The sequence below is a fragment of the Schistocerca cancellata genome, chromosome 9, assembly GCF_023864275.1.
Source record: "Schistocerca cancellata isolate TAMUIC-IGC-003103 chromosome 9, iqSchCanc2.1, whole genome shotgun sequence".
Classification (NCBI taxonomy): domain Eukaryota; kingdom Metazoa; phylum Arthropoda; class Insecta; order Orthoptera; family Acrididae; genus Schistocerca; species Schistocerca cancellata.
Window position 1 is genome coordinate 14,540,262 of NC_064634.1, and position 16,362 is coordinate 14,556,623.

General features: G+C 46.3%; 1 protein-coding gene across 1 annotated transcript in view; it reads right to left on the reverse strand.

Moving 5' to 3' along the window:
• Nucleotides 1-4,074: 4,074 nt before the first annotated feature.
• Nucleotides 4,075-16,362, reverse strand: part of LOC126100702 (glucose dehydrogenase [FAD, quinone]-like) — a gene marked incomplete at its 5' end in the record, with an annotated part of 57,325 nt that continues 45,037 nt past the window's right edge. The window contains 2 exons of the mRNA XM_049911318.1: nucleotides 4,075-7,989; nucleotides 15,970-16,106. Of these exons, the coding sequence (XP_049767275.1) occupies nucleotides 7,581-7,989; nucleotides 15,970-16,106 (546 nt within the window). The remainder of the gene's footprint in view (nucleotides 7,990-15,969; nucleotides 16,107-16,362) is intronic.

Consider the following 16,362-nt stretch of genomic DNA (forward strand, 5'->3'; position numbering starts at 1 on the left):
AACACTTAAACCTTTGCGTGTGAACTCTGATTTCTCTTATTTTATTCGACCATCATTTCTACCTACGTAGATGGGCACCAACAAAATATTTTCTCACTCTAAGGCGAACGTTTGTGATTGAAATTTCATGAAGAGGCCCTGCCGCAGCGAAAAACGTGTTTATTTTAATGACTGCCATGCCAACACTTCTGTCATATCCATGACGCTCCACTCAGTCAACTATTTCGCGATAACACAAAGCGAGCTGCCTTTCGCTGAAATTTTTCTGTGTCCTTCAGTCCAATATAATGGCCTAGATATATTATGGTAGATACTGACCCCAGCAATTGGTAATGAATTCTGTAGTTGTACAGTTGTGGATTTATTTTCCTATGTGTATGCAGTATGTAAATTTATTTATTATTTACGTCCCTGGTGAACAGCCAGAGCCCGCACCGTTCACCAGTCGTCTGCAGGTCGATACTGTTTTGTGGCGTTGCTATTTCGTTATGGACAACCGCATCATCGGCGAACAGCTTTGAAGAACAACCGACGCTTTCTACTAGATGATCAGAATCAACCTGAGAGGGTTGTCTACAACTCTATGGATCTCATAGAGAAAAAGAGCGAGCTAAGTTTCGGAAGATCTGTGTTTGCGGAATCCATATTGACTTTTGTTCGCAAAATACGTCATAATTCGTGAGAGAAAACACATTCTATATTTAAAAACTGACTAACGTCAACGGCATAGGCCTATAATTATATGCACCTGTCCTACGACTCTTCTTGAAAACGTTAAAGACATGCGCTTTTTTTCAGTTGCTATATACCCTTCGTTGCTCCAGCGATCTACGATAAACTGTTACTAGAATGGGATCACGATCTTTAGTGTAATCATTTGTCAAATCGCACAGATGTCATCTCCACTACTAAGCTTCCATTGCTCCTTTTCTACTCCGTGAACGTCTATCTTAATATCTGCCATTTCGGCGTTCGTACGATCTTCTGCGGTGACACAATTTCGGAAGACGGAATTCACTATTTTGGTCTTCTCATTGTTATTTCGGTACCGGTATGGTCACTGAGTGAATGAACAGAGGATTTCGATCTGCTTACTGGTTTTACGTAAAACCAAAACATCTTAGGGTTTTACACCGATGTTGCGAATACTTGTGCTTCTGAGGTTACTAACGTCTACTGTTCCAAAATTATAATATGGAAATACTAATATTTACAATGATGTATAATATACAGATAATGTGTACAAAAATAAAGATACTTTTGTAAATAGAACGTCAGGAATGTAGTGTGGAAGTGACGTGGATGCTACAGCTGTATGTAAGTACTATAATACCTTACGACGTAAGTCGCACAGCAACTTTGAATTGTTACAGTTGGATCTATTGAGTCATCATCATATTATTTGTTCTTTTTCTCCAACACTCAGCACTCAAACATGTAACTGAATGTATTCTATAACCATAAAGGAACAGTCACGGAGTCCAACTGCATCCATTATGGATAAAATTCAAGAAATAGCCGGTTTCTTATTAAAATTTTTACAAACTCTCAAGTATTCGATAAAGTCCGATACTGTTAGGAGTTGCTAATTCTAGAGCCTAACGGTTGATGCTAAATTATCAATGAAAATATGAGAGCTGGTTGAATGGTGTGTGTGTGTGTGTGTGTGTGTGTGTGTGTGTGTGTGTGTGTGTGTGTGTGTGTGTGGAGAGAAGTGAAAATAAGAACCTTGTTTGTTATGAAGCTATTCACTTGAGAGGTGCAACGTTTTTTATGCGGCGAAACCGCCTGTGTTTAATAACGGAAGTAGTAGTGCAGATAATAGTGCTGCTCAGTTTCCCCGGTGTTACTTGTGACACCATAAAATAGGGTGAGGAGTGGTCTGATGGCTCCGTGATAATCAAGTCAGAGTCCAACAGTCGACACACTTAGGTCTGTTCACGACGCTGTAAGTGACGTGATTCGTAAAAGAAGTGATGGAACCGCGATTCGAATTCCAGGCTAAGCATTAAGTTTCCGTGTATAATTGTCTGGGTAAGAGAGTTGGTAGACCAAAGGAAGCCAAGAGCATAGTACCCGTGCAATAAGTAGTGTTAGACTGAGACTACCTTTAGATCCATGGGCACTTCTGCAAATATTCTGGCTATGTACAGCAGCGAACGAGGAAGAGAACGGACAGAAAAGTTAAATAACAGCTCAGACAAATATAAGAAATAAATTATTTATTACTAGAGAATTACATTATTACAAAGTAGAATTTCGAATTTCAGTATTCATGTGTGTTTCGCAAGTGCTTCAAAATACATCATTTACACTGAGAAGTATATAAAAATATTGAGTGTGGTGACTTAAAGTGTTATGGATGAAGAGGATAAGGAAGGAATATTATTATCAAGTAAATATGTTTCATAAGTTTGCTATAAAAAGGTATAATTTAACCTATTTTAAATAATATATTTTGCTGTTAATTTTGCTAACGTGAGTCTTGGAGAAAGTGCAGTGTGTCATGTGGCAAACGAGGAGGAGTACAGTATTTAACGTCCCGTTGACAATGAGGTCATTACAGACGGAGCGCAAGCTCGGATTAGCGATGGATGGGAAAGAAGTCGGTCGTGCCCTTTCAAAGGAACCATCTTGACGTTTGGCTGAAGCCATTAAGGGAAATGACGGAAAACCTAAATCAGAATGGCCGGACGCGATTTTGAATCGTCTTCCTTCGGAATGCGAGTCCAATGGAAAACGAGTGGTGCTTTCGGGTGTTATCGTTCGGATTTTAGACCTAATATGAGATGTACTCGCATAACGTGAACACGAGCAAGAGCACGAAATGTGCAGTTTCACTGCAATTATGCTGACATACGATGTGACTGATTCTGCGTTCCTGCAATTTATTATTCTCAGAGTTCTAAAATGAAATGTTAGGCAGCAAAAGACCATTTCTTTCTTGGAAAATCTATGCTCCACCCAAATGTAGTGGTATCAGTTAAAAAATATAAAGTCCTCGTCGCAGTAGAGCCGAACAGCGACTAGATAAACGGTTTCGATTGATCAACAATCATCTTCTGTTCATACTTCCACTGTAGTTGATTCCTAAACATAAGACAGTCTTAACTACCACAAAACCGTTGCTATCAGTAACTTGCCAAAACATCCAAAATCTGACCCAGAGCATGTCTGTAGGCGTATAGTACCAGATCACAAATGTTACAACACAGTTTTATCAACAGCATCCGGACACTCCCATGTAACGCGAAGTTGACCACTAGATGTCGCGAGAGCCGAACACGTCAATAAACAGAAGCAATAGCAGCAGACTTGGTCGGTAAGTGTAGCCCGCTGACTTCGAACGTGGACTGGTCATTCGATGACTGCTGAGTAACAAATCCATTAGTGAAATTTCAACCCTTCTAAAGCTGCCCAAATCTGCTGTAGATGTGGCTGTGAAGTAGAAACGCAAAGGGACGACCAAAGCGAAACCAAGGCCAGGTAGGCCTCATGTACTGGCGCACACAGGCCGTCGATCATGCGGAGGGCGGTGTAAAATAAATCACTTGAAATCAGCGGAAGGTGCCATTTGTGAGATTCAAAGTGCTGCCAGTACGTGAGCTAAGACAGTGACTGTCCGTAGTGAGCGTTTGTGTGATCGGTGCTAGGCGGCACTTGGGATGATGCAAAGAGCGGCGAGACTGGACAGTGACTGGCTGGACTTCTGAACCATGCTACACCCTGTGGCAATCTTATTGTAGGGTTTGGGCCTGGCGAACGCCTGGAGAACGTTATCTGTCGTCATGTGTAGCGCCAACAGTGAAGTACGGAGGAAGTGGTGTTGCGGTTTGCGGGGTGTTTTTGGTGGTTAGGGTGTGGTCCTGTTACTGCGCTTATTGACGCGGTAAATGCAGGACTACATTAATACATTTTACACCAGCAGTAGGTACTGCGTACAGTGGAAGAACAGCTGGGAGACGACGGTTGTATCGGTATGACAGTGCGTACTGTCGCAAAGCAGGTCTTTGAGGCACTCGTTTGTGAACAGTAACATTCCTAGAACAGACTGGTCTACCTTGAATCCCAAATTGAACAGCTTTGGGATCAGTCAGAATGTCCACTTCGTTGCAGACATTAGCGTCCAACATCACTACCTGCTCTAGTTCCGGCGTTTGAGGAAGAATGGGTTACCGCTCCTGCACAGACAGCCAGACACCCAACACAATTCAAGCTGTCATAAAGGTGAGGTGTGGACAGACCCGATATTAATGTCCACTAGTAGGTGTCCCGATACTTATCACAATATGAGGTGTGCAAGAAAAGCACTGGGAGCGATCTGGCAGCGCTGTGTTCTGCTTGCGCAGACCGCTCTGTTCATCCCTCAGTCCGAGTTCAGCTCCGTACTGCCATCACGTTATTTTTGTGAGCGCCATCAATGAAGTCACGTTTTTGTTGTGCGTTATTAAAATGGAGCAGCGGAATTTAGGCCAACGTTATAACATCTCGTATGCTTGGGAAATCCACGCGTGTGACCTTTGAAAAGTTGAAACAGGTCTGCGGGGGACATTTCTTGCAAAAGCACAAGTTTTTCGCTGTCACAAATCCTGTTTGGAAGGCCGAGAACCCGTTGAAGATGAACCTCGCTCAGGGAGATCTTCAGCTTCAAAAACCAACGAAAACGTTGAACGTGTGCTTGCTGTTTTGAGATCAGACCGATGTTTAACAATAACGATGATGGGTCACCTGTTAAACTCACGCTTTCACCTTACATCAAATTTTGACCGAAGATTTGCACATTCGAAAGATTTGTGCTAAAATTGTGGCAACAAACCTCACAACTGAGCACAAGTACAGTCTTGAGTGGGTTGCCAATGATCACGAAGGAGATCACAGGTGGTCAATCCTGGATTTTTTAGTACGATTCTTAGACAAAGTTGCAGAGTCAGGAGAGGCACACTGAGACATCTCCTCGACCGAAAGAAAGTTGGATTGAGCAAATCAAACATCAAAACAATGCTGATTTGTTTTTTGACAGTAGGCGTGTCGTGCATGAACAATGTGTTGCTCCAGGGCAAAATGTCAACGAAGTGTTTCACAAACATTGTCCTTGAAAAGCTCAAGAAAAGGGTGACTCCAGTGAGACTGGACACCGCAGACAAGTGGACGCCGCACCGTGACAACGCCCCGTGTCACACGGCCACTTCCGTCATGGAATTTTTGACCTCAAAAAACGTTACTGTTGTTTCACAGCCCTCCTATTCACCTGATCTGAGACCGTGACTTTTTTCTTTTCCGGAAGTTAAAAAATCTCTCAGAAGGACGTCATTTTGGTACTCAGGAGAACATTCAAAAGAATGTCATCGACATGTTGAAGGCTGTACCAGTTGAAGTCCTTCAGAGCTGCTGCCAAGAGTGGGTAGGACGACTCCGCCGGTGCATAGCTGCGGGAAGAAACTACTTTGAAGTGGACAAGATGGTTGTTTGAAAAACAAAAGTCTGGTAATCAAAAAACCGGTGTCTTTATTGCAATGTTGTGAGTATTCAGCCCAGTTGTCAATCGTGTGATTAGTGTCAAACATTTTTCGGAACAACATTATCCCATTCTCAGGTGCCTAATGCCATTAGGCCTCGTCACAAGTTGGAAACAAGCCATAAATATAAAAAAAATACAAGACGAAGCATGCATCGTTCACGAGATCCAGTTTCCAACTGTTGTGACGAGACGTAATGGCATAAAAAACTTTTTAAGCACTTGAAAATAGGATAATGTTATCCCGAAACATGTTTGGCAATAATCACACGATTGATAACTGGTCTGAATATCGTCAATATTGCTTGAATGACAGTTATATGATGGCTGCACATCAGTTATTGGTGTCATGACGTTTCTCACACACCTCCAGAATGAAATATTCACCGAGCGAGGTGGCGCAGTGGCTAGCACACTGGACTCGCATTCGGTTCAATCCCGCGTCTGGCCATCCTTGTTTAGGTTTTCTGTGATCTCCATAAATCGCTCCAGGCAAATGCCGGGATGGTTCCTTTGAAAGGGCACGGCCGGCTTCCTTCCCCGTCCTTCCCTATTCGGATCAGACCGACGAGCTCGCCGTCTGGTCTCCTCCCCCAAACAATCCGATCCAATGAAATATTCAGTGTGCAGCGGAGAGTGTGCTGATATGAAACTTCCTGACAGATTAAAACAATGTGCCAGACCAAGATTCTAACTCGGAACCTTTCCCTGTGCTGGGCAAAGCTCTCTACCTACGGAGCCACCCGAGCACGACGCACGTTGTCTCTTCACAGCTTTACTTGTGCCAATACCCCATCTCCTACTTTCCAAAATTCAAACTTCACAGAAGCTCTCCTGCAAAATTTGGAAATTAGTTTCGCTTTAACTTCTCATTTCACATGCTATTAAATGCCATGTAAAAAATTCATATATTCTTTCTGAAAAACTGTAGTTACTTTCATATCTCGGTAGATAAACAGATTTTGGATATTTATCATGCGACGAAATACATGACTTTCCACAAGTTATCGTTTGCAAAAAACCACGTTTCGATTTCTTGAACCGTTTACGAAATTTGCAGTTGATACAACCACATGGTTTACAACGAGCAGGACGAAGTACCGGTCGCGACGCGAGCGAGCCGCGCGCTGTCACGGCACAGCCTGTCCGCCGACATATCATTCAATATCTCGAGAACGGTGATAGTTGTCGATCTGCTCTCAGCTTTAAAAACAATTTCGATATGTTGACTAAATTTCATACGCAATAATGTGTTACTTAAAATGAACTGTACGCAAAGTCCACGCAATGCGTTTTTACCTCTGCACACTCATTAAAATTTCGTGCAAAGGTTTATGTAAGTGCGATACAGCAAGTAACCGCGATGAATAACGAAAAGAAATTCCGTCCTTTATCGAGAGAAGATATCAGGCTGTAACATGCCCAAGAATCAAATTTTTCTACCGAATAGTTTCCTCAGAATCGGATGATAAGTATTTCATGGCTGCCGCCGCGTCCGCGCCAGCGGTTCGGCGAATTTCGTGTGGCCCGGGGTTCCGTACGTGAGGTCACGCTCAGCGCGTTCTGTGATTGGAGGCGCGGACCTGGGGCGCGTCACGCGGCAGCGGAAGCGGTTCGACATGGTCAAACCGCGACGCAGAGCCCGCCGCGCCGCGCTGCTGGCGCCGTTTCCATGGCAACCACGCCGATGACGCGCGGTTTTGACGCGCGGCATCCCTAGTGGGAACCGGCCTTAAGTCGTGCTGCGGTAGCTCAATCGGTAGAGCACTTGGTCGCGATAGGCGAAGGTCCCGAGTACGAGTCTCCGTCCGGCACAGAGTTGTAATCTGCCAGTATGTCTCACCTCGTATACTGTATTTTGTAATACACTAAGTAATAGAGATCGTCGTGTCATCTTTGTGTGTCGGTGTGTGACATCTGGCGTTATTGGTATCTGTGCGATTGTCACAGACGATACGTCGTCGATGTCGGTCGAAACAGTGCAGGAGACGAAGGAAATGTTTAAAGGAGTGGCACAGTGGACGGTGAAGCGGTCGACGGGGGCCGGCCCCAGACCTGCTGCCGGCTAGGCCCCCCGGTGGTCCTCCGCGATGAGGTCGGCGGCGCGCTCGGCCAGCGCGATGACGGGCACGTTGGTGTGGCCGGAGGGGATGAGCGGCATGGCGGAGGCGTCGACGACGCGCAGCGCCGCGACGCCGCGCACGCGCAGCCGCTCGTCGAGCACGCCGCGCGGCCCCATGGCCGCCGTGCAGCACTGGTGGTAGATGGTGAACGAGAGGTGGCGCGCCGCGCAGCGCCAGTGCGCGTCCGAGCCGGCGGGCAGGCGCGCGCACGCGGGCACCGCCGGCGGCAGGGCGCGCGCCCCCAGCCGCCGCAGCGCGCCGCCCCCGGCCACGCGCTCCGCCGCGCGGATGCCCGCCACCACCAGCTCCAGGTCGCGCGGGTCGCTGAAGTAGCCCATCTCCAGCACCGGCCTGCGGGCACGCCGCGGAGTCTGCCACTGCCACTAGCTCTGTAAAGCCTGTCCACGTGTCACGACTTCCAATGCCGCTGCTGCATTATTCGTCTACATCTATACGGCCTGCAGGGGCATCGTAACTGGATACACTGCCCCTCATTTCGCTCCCACTATGGGGAGAAAGTACCACTGGTGCATTATTCGTCTAGGTCTATGCAGCATGTGAATATGGTACACATTCGATTCGCAGTATGGGAGAGCGTGCCACTGCTGCACTGTTCATCTGGGTGTATACTTGGTGGTATTGCTAAGTGGAGTGTGTACTATAGGAAACTATCTCTGAGAGCATACGATGCTGTCAAGACCGTAGAAAATGTGGTCAAACGTGCCTGCGAGCACTACATTTGACACCTTGCCAGCAGCGCCGAGGGTCGGGGTCGACGGAATGGCGGGGTACTGTCCAGCGTGAATAAGGGAAGGATGTCGAGTACACGTTAGAATGATAGTCAAACATAAAGACGATCACGTGTCGAGGAAAGCATCGAAGAGAAAATCCCCGACAGACGTAGCAGAGATGGCTATGTGCACCCGTAATCAATGTAGAATGGAATAAAACCTCAGAGAGGGGCTGATTAAGACAGACAAGGGATTCAGTGAGTAATCCGAGCAGCTGGAAGGCAGTGAATGCTCCTCACCAGCACCTGATGGAGCAGTAGACACGTCAAATACGAGAAGGTGGTGATAGAGACTCTGGTGCACATTTTGCAACTCCAAACTATGTAGCTATTTTCAGTATCGATTCGAAAAAGCATTCAACAGAGACTGCTTGTCTCGGTCTCAAAGAATTAAGTTATAGGAATTTCAGTGAACAGCAAGAACAAGTTACTGATTGGTATTTGTGTCTTGTACTGTAGCGTAATTGCCCCTTGACTGATAGGGAATTACTTCAAAGTGTTGATGATTTATGATTTAGGACAAGTAGCCGGTAGGTAGCAGACTGAGTCGCAGTGAAAGAATGTCCCTCTGATGAAGTTTCTCCTAATGATTATTGAACGAATCTGACATTTTTTAATCGGTTTCAGTCTGACATATCAATAAACCCGTGTGTTGATGGAAAAATAAACCACTTGACTAAATGTAATAAGTTGTTACGCCAGCAGATGAGCCCCTCAATTTCATGAAAATTAACAACTTGTTGTAACTGGACATCCATCCCGCCCAGAGAGATTTCCTCGCTTTCATCTCCGCTTTAAAGGTTGACAAACGCGTTAACTAAACCCATATAATCGTTAACGTCCTGATTGCGCTGTGCAGATAACACTGAAATCAAAAGAAAAAAATAATTGGTGTAGGGAAACTGCGCTGCAATGTGACAAAGCTAAAAAGGTCATATGCGATACGCGCTTAGGTCCAGAAATGCGTTCCAAGAGGGGTACGCCCACTTGAAGATGGACTTCGAAGATTTTTGCAGTGTAGGTTTCAGTAATCTAAAGCACTTCTGAGATCGTCCAAGGCAAGTGAGAATATTCTGTCTGTACTGCTGTTTCAGGTCCACACTCAATAGGGTAGTGAGCTGGAGCACCGTCATGTAGTAGCCACAATCCCTGTGTGCCACCAAAGGCACTTCTTGTAGCAGAATGTAAAGATATTCGTCGCCCTTAAGGTCTTGTGGAAGGATGACTCCTTCCATGACGCTTTCGCCAATAATCCCCGCCCATACAGTGAAGTTCAGTCAGTGCTGATGGTTCGCTACCACAGCACCATCGGGATTATCCGAAGCCCACAACTGATTGATGCGGGGGTTGATGATACTGCCCCCTCCTAAAGGTAGCCTGCAACAAACGCCGTTTGTCTAAATGAGGCTCTGTTTCTCCTCATCCTCCTAGGGCTGGTCCCATGCAGCATGTCCCCATGTAACAAAATCACCCTGTATATAATCAGCAAGTAGACTCGTAAAACCACGGTAGGCTACACCAGACTATCACACTAAGTAGCTGTAGACTGCGGTAGTTTAGCTTTGGTCGGTTGAGGTTGCACCTGCGTTACCTGTACGCCGGGTATGTCGCATACCTGTACGGCGTAACCTCATAACGATCGCTTTGTTTGTTTTTATGTCATCACTGGCTTACTAGATTTCCCTAGAAACCAGAAATCGTAAACTGTCTAGAAACAGAGAGAGCATGCATAGGTGGCCTCGCAACCTACGACATTTTTGTTCTGCTTAGTTATCTTCCTGTCTGTTACTTAAAAATAAACAGTATTTCTAGCAAAATTGAAAATTTCAATGTTCAACTGAGATTTTTATTCGAAATTTTTTTATTTATAACGTCAGAAAGGGGGGAAAGCAAAAAATAGTTATATCACGTAGTGCTAAAAAAGGCAATTTCCTAAAAAAAGTAAAAAAATTCAAACATCGCTTCAATACTTCCTCGAACTTACATAAAATGTTTTTTTGTTCATAAACAACTTTCGTATTTATCAGTAATAACAGGAAACTCTAGTCATTTATAATGTTGATGAACATTCTATTAAGTACAAAATAGCAGCCGGCCGTTGTGGCCGAGCGGTTCCAGCCACTCCAGTTCGGAACTGCGCTGCTGCTAAGCTCGCAGGTTTGAATCCGGCCTCGGGCATGGATGTGTGTGACGTCCTTAGGTTAGTTACGTTTAATTAGTTCTAAGTTCTAGGGGACTGATGTCCTCAGATGTTAAGTCCCATAATGCTCAGAGCCATTTGAACCAAAGAATGGAAAGCAGAACGATGGAAGGAGTATACAGAGGGTCTATACAAGGGCGATGTACTTGAGGAGAATATTATGGAAGTAGAAGAGGATCTAGATGAAGATGAAATGGAAGATATCTACATCTACATCCATACTCCGCAAGCCACCTGACGGTGTGTGGCGGAGGGTACCCTGAGTACCTCTATCGGTTCTCCCTTCTATTCCAGTCTCGTATTGTTCGTAGAAAGGAGGATTGTCGGTATGCTTCTGTGTGGGCTCTAATCCCTCTGATTTTATCCTCATGGCCTCTTCGCGAGATATACGTAGGAGGGAGTAATATACTGCTTAACTCTTCGGTGAAGGTATGATCTCGAAACTTTAACAAAATCCCGTACCGAGCTACTGAGCGTCTCTCCTGCAGAGTCTTCCACTGGAGTTTATCTATCATCTCCGTAACGCTTTCGCGATTACTAAATGATCCTGTGACGAAGCGCGCTGCTCTCCGTTGGATCTTCTCTATCTCCTCTATCAACCCTGTCTGTTACGGATCCGAAACTGCTGAGCAGTATTCAAGCAGTGGGCGAACAAGCGTACTGTAACCCACTTCCTTTGTTTTCGGATTGCATTTCCTTAGGATTCTTCCAATGAATCTCAGTCTGGCATCTGCTTTACCGACGATCAACTTTATATGATCATTCCATTTTAAATCACTCCTAATGCGTACTCACAGATAATTTATGGAATTAACTGCTTCCAGTTGCTGACCTGCTATTTTGTAGCTAAATGATAAGGGATCTTTCTTTCTATGTATTCGCAGCACATTACACTTGTCTACATTGAGATTCAATTGCCATTCCCTGCACCATGCGTCAATTCGCTGCAGATCCTTCTGTATTTCAGTACAATTTTCCATTGTTACAACCTCTCGATACACCACAACATCATCTGCAAAAAGCCTCAGTGAATTTCCAATCTTATCCACAAGGTCATTTATGTATACTCTGAATAGCAACGGTCCTACGACACTCACTTGCGGCACACCTGAAATCGCTCTTACTTCGGAAGACATCTCTCCATTGAGAATGACATGCTGCGTCCTGTTATCTAGGAACTCTTCAATCCAATCACACAATTGGTCTGCTAGTCCATATGCTCTTACTTTGTTCATTAAACGACTGTGGGGAACTGTATCGAACGCCTTGCGGAAGTCAAGAAACACGACATCTACCTGGGATACCGTATACACTCCTGGAAATTGAAATAAGAACACCGTGAATTCATTGTCCCAGGAAGGGGAAACTTTATTGACACATTCCTGGGGTCAGATACATCACATGATCACACTGACAGAACCACAGGCACATAGACACAGGCAACAGAGCATGCACAATGTCGGCACTAGTACAGTGTATATCCACCTTTCGCAGCAATGCAGGCTGCTATTCTCCCACGGATACGATCGTAGAGATGCTGGATGTAGTCCTGTGGAACGGCTTGCCATGCTATTTCCACCTGGCGACTCAGTTGGACCAGCGTTCGTGCTGGACGTGCAGACCGCGTGAGACGACGCTTCATCCAGTCCCAAACATGCTCAATGGGGGACAGATCCGGAGATCTTGCTGGCCAGGGTAGTTGACTTACACCTTCTAGAGCACGTTGGGTGGCACGGGATACATGCGGACGTGCATTGTCCTGTTGGAACAGCAAGTTCCCTTGCCGGTCTAGGAATGGTAGAACGATGGGTTCGATGACGGTTTGGATGTACCGTGCACTATTCAGTGTCCCCTCGACGATCACCAGTGGTGTACGGCCAGTGTAGGAGATCGCTCCCCACACCATGATGCCGGGTGTTGGCCCTGTGTGCCTAAGTCGTATGCAGTCCTGATTGTGGCGCTCACCTGCACGGCGCCAAACACGCATACGACCATTATTGGCACCAAGGCAGAAGCGACTCTCATCGCTGAAGACGACACGTCTCCATTCGTCCCTCCATTCACGCCTGTCGCGACACCACTGGAGGCGGGCTGCACGATGTTGGGGCGTGAGCGGAAGACGGCCTAACGGTGTGCGGGACCGTAGCCCAGCTTCATGGAGACGGTTGCGAATGGTCCTCGCCGATACCCCAGGAGCAACAGTGTCCCTAATTTGCTGGGAAGTGGCGGTGCGGTCCCCTACGGCACTGCGTAGGATCCTACGGTCTTGGCGTGCATCCGTGCGTCGCTGCGGTCCGGTCCCAGGTCGACGGGCACGTGCACCTTCCGCCGACCACTGGCGACAACATCGATGTACTGTGGAGACCTCACGCCCCACGTGTTGAGCAATTCGGCGGTACGTCCACCCGGCCTCCCGCATGCCCACTATACGCCCTCGCTCAAAGTCCGTCAACTGCACATACGGTTCACGTCCACGCTGTCGCGGCATGCTACCAGTGTTAAAGACTGCGATGGAGCTCCGTATGCCACGGCAAACTGGCTGACACTGACGGCGGCGGTGCACAAATGCTGCGCAGCTAGCGCCATTCGACGGCCAACACCGCGGTTCCTGGTGTGTCCGCTGTGCCGTGCGTGTGATCATTGCTTGTACAGCCCTCTCGCAGTGTCCGGAGCAAGTATGGTGGGTCTGACACACCGGTGTCAATGTGTTCTTTTTTCCATTTCCAGGAGTGTATATGGCCCTCTGAGTCTCATGGACGAATAGCGCAAGCTGGGTTTCACACGACCGTCTTTTTCGAAACCCATGCTGATTCCTACAGAGTAGATTTCTAGTCCCCAGAAAAGTCATTATACTCGAACAAAATACGTGTTCCAAAATTCTACAACTGGTCGACGTTAGAGATATAGGCCTATAGTTCTGCACATCTGTTCGACGTCCCTTCTTGAAAACGGGGATGACCTGTGCCCTTTTGCAGTCTTTTGGAACGCTACGCTCTTCTAGAGACCTACGGTACACCGCTGCAAGAAGGGGGGCAAGTTCCTTCGCGTACTCTGTGTAAAATCGAACTGGTATCCCATCAGGTCCAGCGGCCTATCCTCTTTTGAGCGATTTTAATTGTATCTCTATCCCTCTGTCGTCTATTTCGATATCTACCATTTTGTCATCTGTACGACAATCTAGAGAAGGAACTACAGTGCAATCTTCCTCTATGAAACAACTTTGGAAAAAGACATTTAGTATTTCGGCCTTTAGTCTGTCATCCTCTGTTTCAGTACCATTTTGGTCACAGAGTGTCTGGACATTTTGTTTTGATCCACCTACTGCTTTGACGTGAGACCAAAATTTCTTAGGATTTTCTGCCAAGTCAGTACATAGAACTTTACTTTCGAATTCATTGAAGAGTTTGACAGAGCACTGGAAGACCTGAGTCGAAACAAGGCCCCAGTAGTAGTTCCATTAGAACTACTTACAGCCTTGGGAGAGCCAGTCCTGACAAAACACTACCATCTGGTGAGCAAGATGTATGCGACAGGCGAAATACACTCAGACTCCAAGAAGAATATAATAATTCCAATCCCAAAGAAAGAAGGGGTTGATACATGTGAAAATTACCGAACAATCAGTTTAATAAGTCACAGCTGCAAAATACTAACGCAAATTCTTTACAGACGAATGGAAAAACTGATAGAAGCTGACCTCGGGGAAAATCAGTTTGGATTCCGTAGAAATGTTGGGACACGTGAGGCAATACTGACCCTACGACTTACCTTAGAAGAAAGGTTAAGGAAAGGCAGGCCTACGTTTCTAGCATTTGTAGACTTAAAGAAAGGTTTTGACAATACTGACTGGAATACTGTTGCAAATTGTGATGGTTGTAGGAGTAAAATACAGGCAGCGAAAGGCTATTTACAATTTGTACAGAAACCAGATGGCAGTTATAAGAATCGAGGGGCATGAAAGGGAAGCAGTGATTGGGAAGGGAGTGAGACAGGGTTGTAGCCTATCCCAGATGTTATTCAATCTGTGTATTGAACAAGTTGTTCAGGAAACAAAGAAAAATTTGGAGTAGCTATCAAAATCCACGGAGAAGAAATTAAAAGTTTGAGGTTTGCTGATGACATCGTAATTCTGTCAGAGACAACAAAGGACCTGGAAGAGAAGTTGAACGGAATGGACAGTGTTTTGAAAGGAGGATATAAGATGAACATTTAAGATGGACATCACCTCCGTCCCCGGTAGCTGAGTGGTCAGCGCAACAGAATGTCAATCCTAAGGGCCCAGGTTCGATTCCAGGCTGGGTCGGAGATTTTTTCCGCTCAGGGACTGGGTGTTGTGTTGTCCTAATCATGATCATTCCATGCCTATCGACGCGCAGGTCGCCGAAGTGGCGTCAAATCGGAAGACTTGCACCCGGCGAACGGTCTACCTGACGGGAGGCACTACTCACACGATACTTTGTAACAGAAGCAAAACGAGGATAATAGAATGTAGTCGAATTGAATCAGGTGATGCTGAGGGAATTTGATTAGGAAATGACACACTTGCGATACTAGTTAAGTTTTGCTATTTGGGGAGCAAAACAACTGATGATGGTCGAAATAGAGAGGATATAAGATGTAGAATGGCAATGGCAAGGAAAGCATTTCTGAAGGAGAGAAATTTGTTAACATCGAGTATAGATTTAAGTGTCAGGAGGTCGTTTCTGAAAGTATTTGTAAGGAGTGTAACCAGGTACGGAAGTGAAACATGGATGATAAATAGTTTCGACAAGAAGAGAATAGAAGCTTTCGAAATGTGGTGCTACAGAAGAATGCTGAAGATTAGGTGGGTAGATCACATAACTAATGAGGAGGTGTTGAATAGGATTGGGGAGAAGAGGGGTTTGTGGCGCAATTTGACTAGAAGAAGGGACCTGTTGGTAGGACATGTTGTGAGGCATCAGGGGATCACCAATTTAGCATTGGAGGGCAGCGTGGAGGGTAAAAGTCGTAGAGGGAGACCAAGAGATGAATACACTAAGCAGATTCAGAAGGATGTAGGTTGCAGTAGGTACTGGGAGACGAAGAAGCTTGCACAGGATAGAGTAGCATGGAGAGCTGCATCAAACCAGTCTCAGGACTGATGACGACAACAACAACAACAACAAGAACGACAACCTTTTAGGAGTAATAATCATCTGTAAACGCCGTTTGGTTGTTTAATGTGATTTCGGCAACTACTTTTTCAACTCGTGTAGTACTGCGCCTTCCCACATGTCGTACGACTGGGTAGTTTTCACTGAGCACATAGGCTGTACTTGTGTGTGTTTTGTGCTGGATGAGTGAGACGGCGAGTACTCACTGCTGGTGCGGATCGGACGAGGCGAGGCGCACCCTGCCGCGGCTGCGAGGCCGCAGGGGGAACGGCACGACGGTGAAGCCGTGCTGGCCCTCGTACGGACGGAACACCGCGTCGTACACGTCGTCCCTCAGTCCCGACTGCCAACAGACGGTCGAGGGCTCAGCAGCGGAACTGCCTGCAGGGTGGGGCGCAGCACGATACAGCGGTAGCAGCTGTTCCGTTCTAGTTTATACATCGTAACCTCAGTTCAGGGAGGGGCTTGTTCTAGAGGAATCTCCCAAGACAAGGATCAGTACGTGTTGTAGGATACTTGCGGTAGGGTAGGTCTTTGAGTTTGCTTTTGGTATTGCAGGTACAAATTAAAAGGGGGAGGAGTCAGAGGGAAGGAGTGGC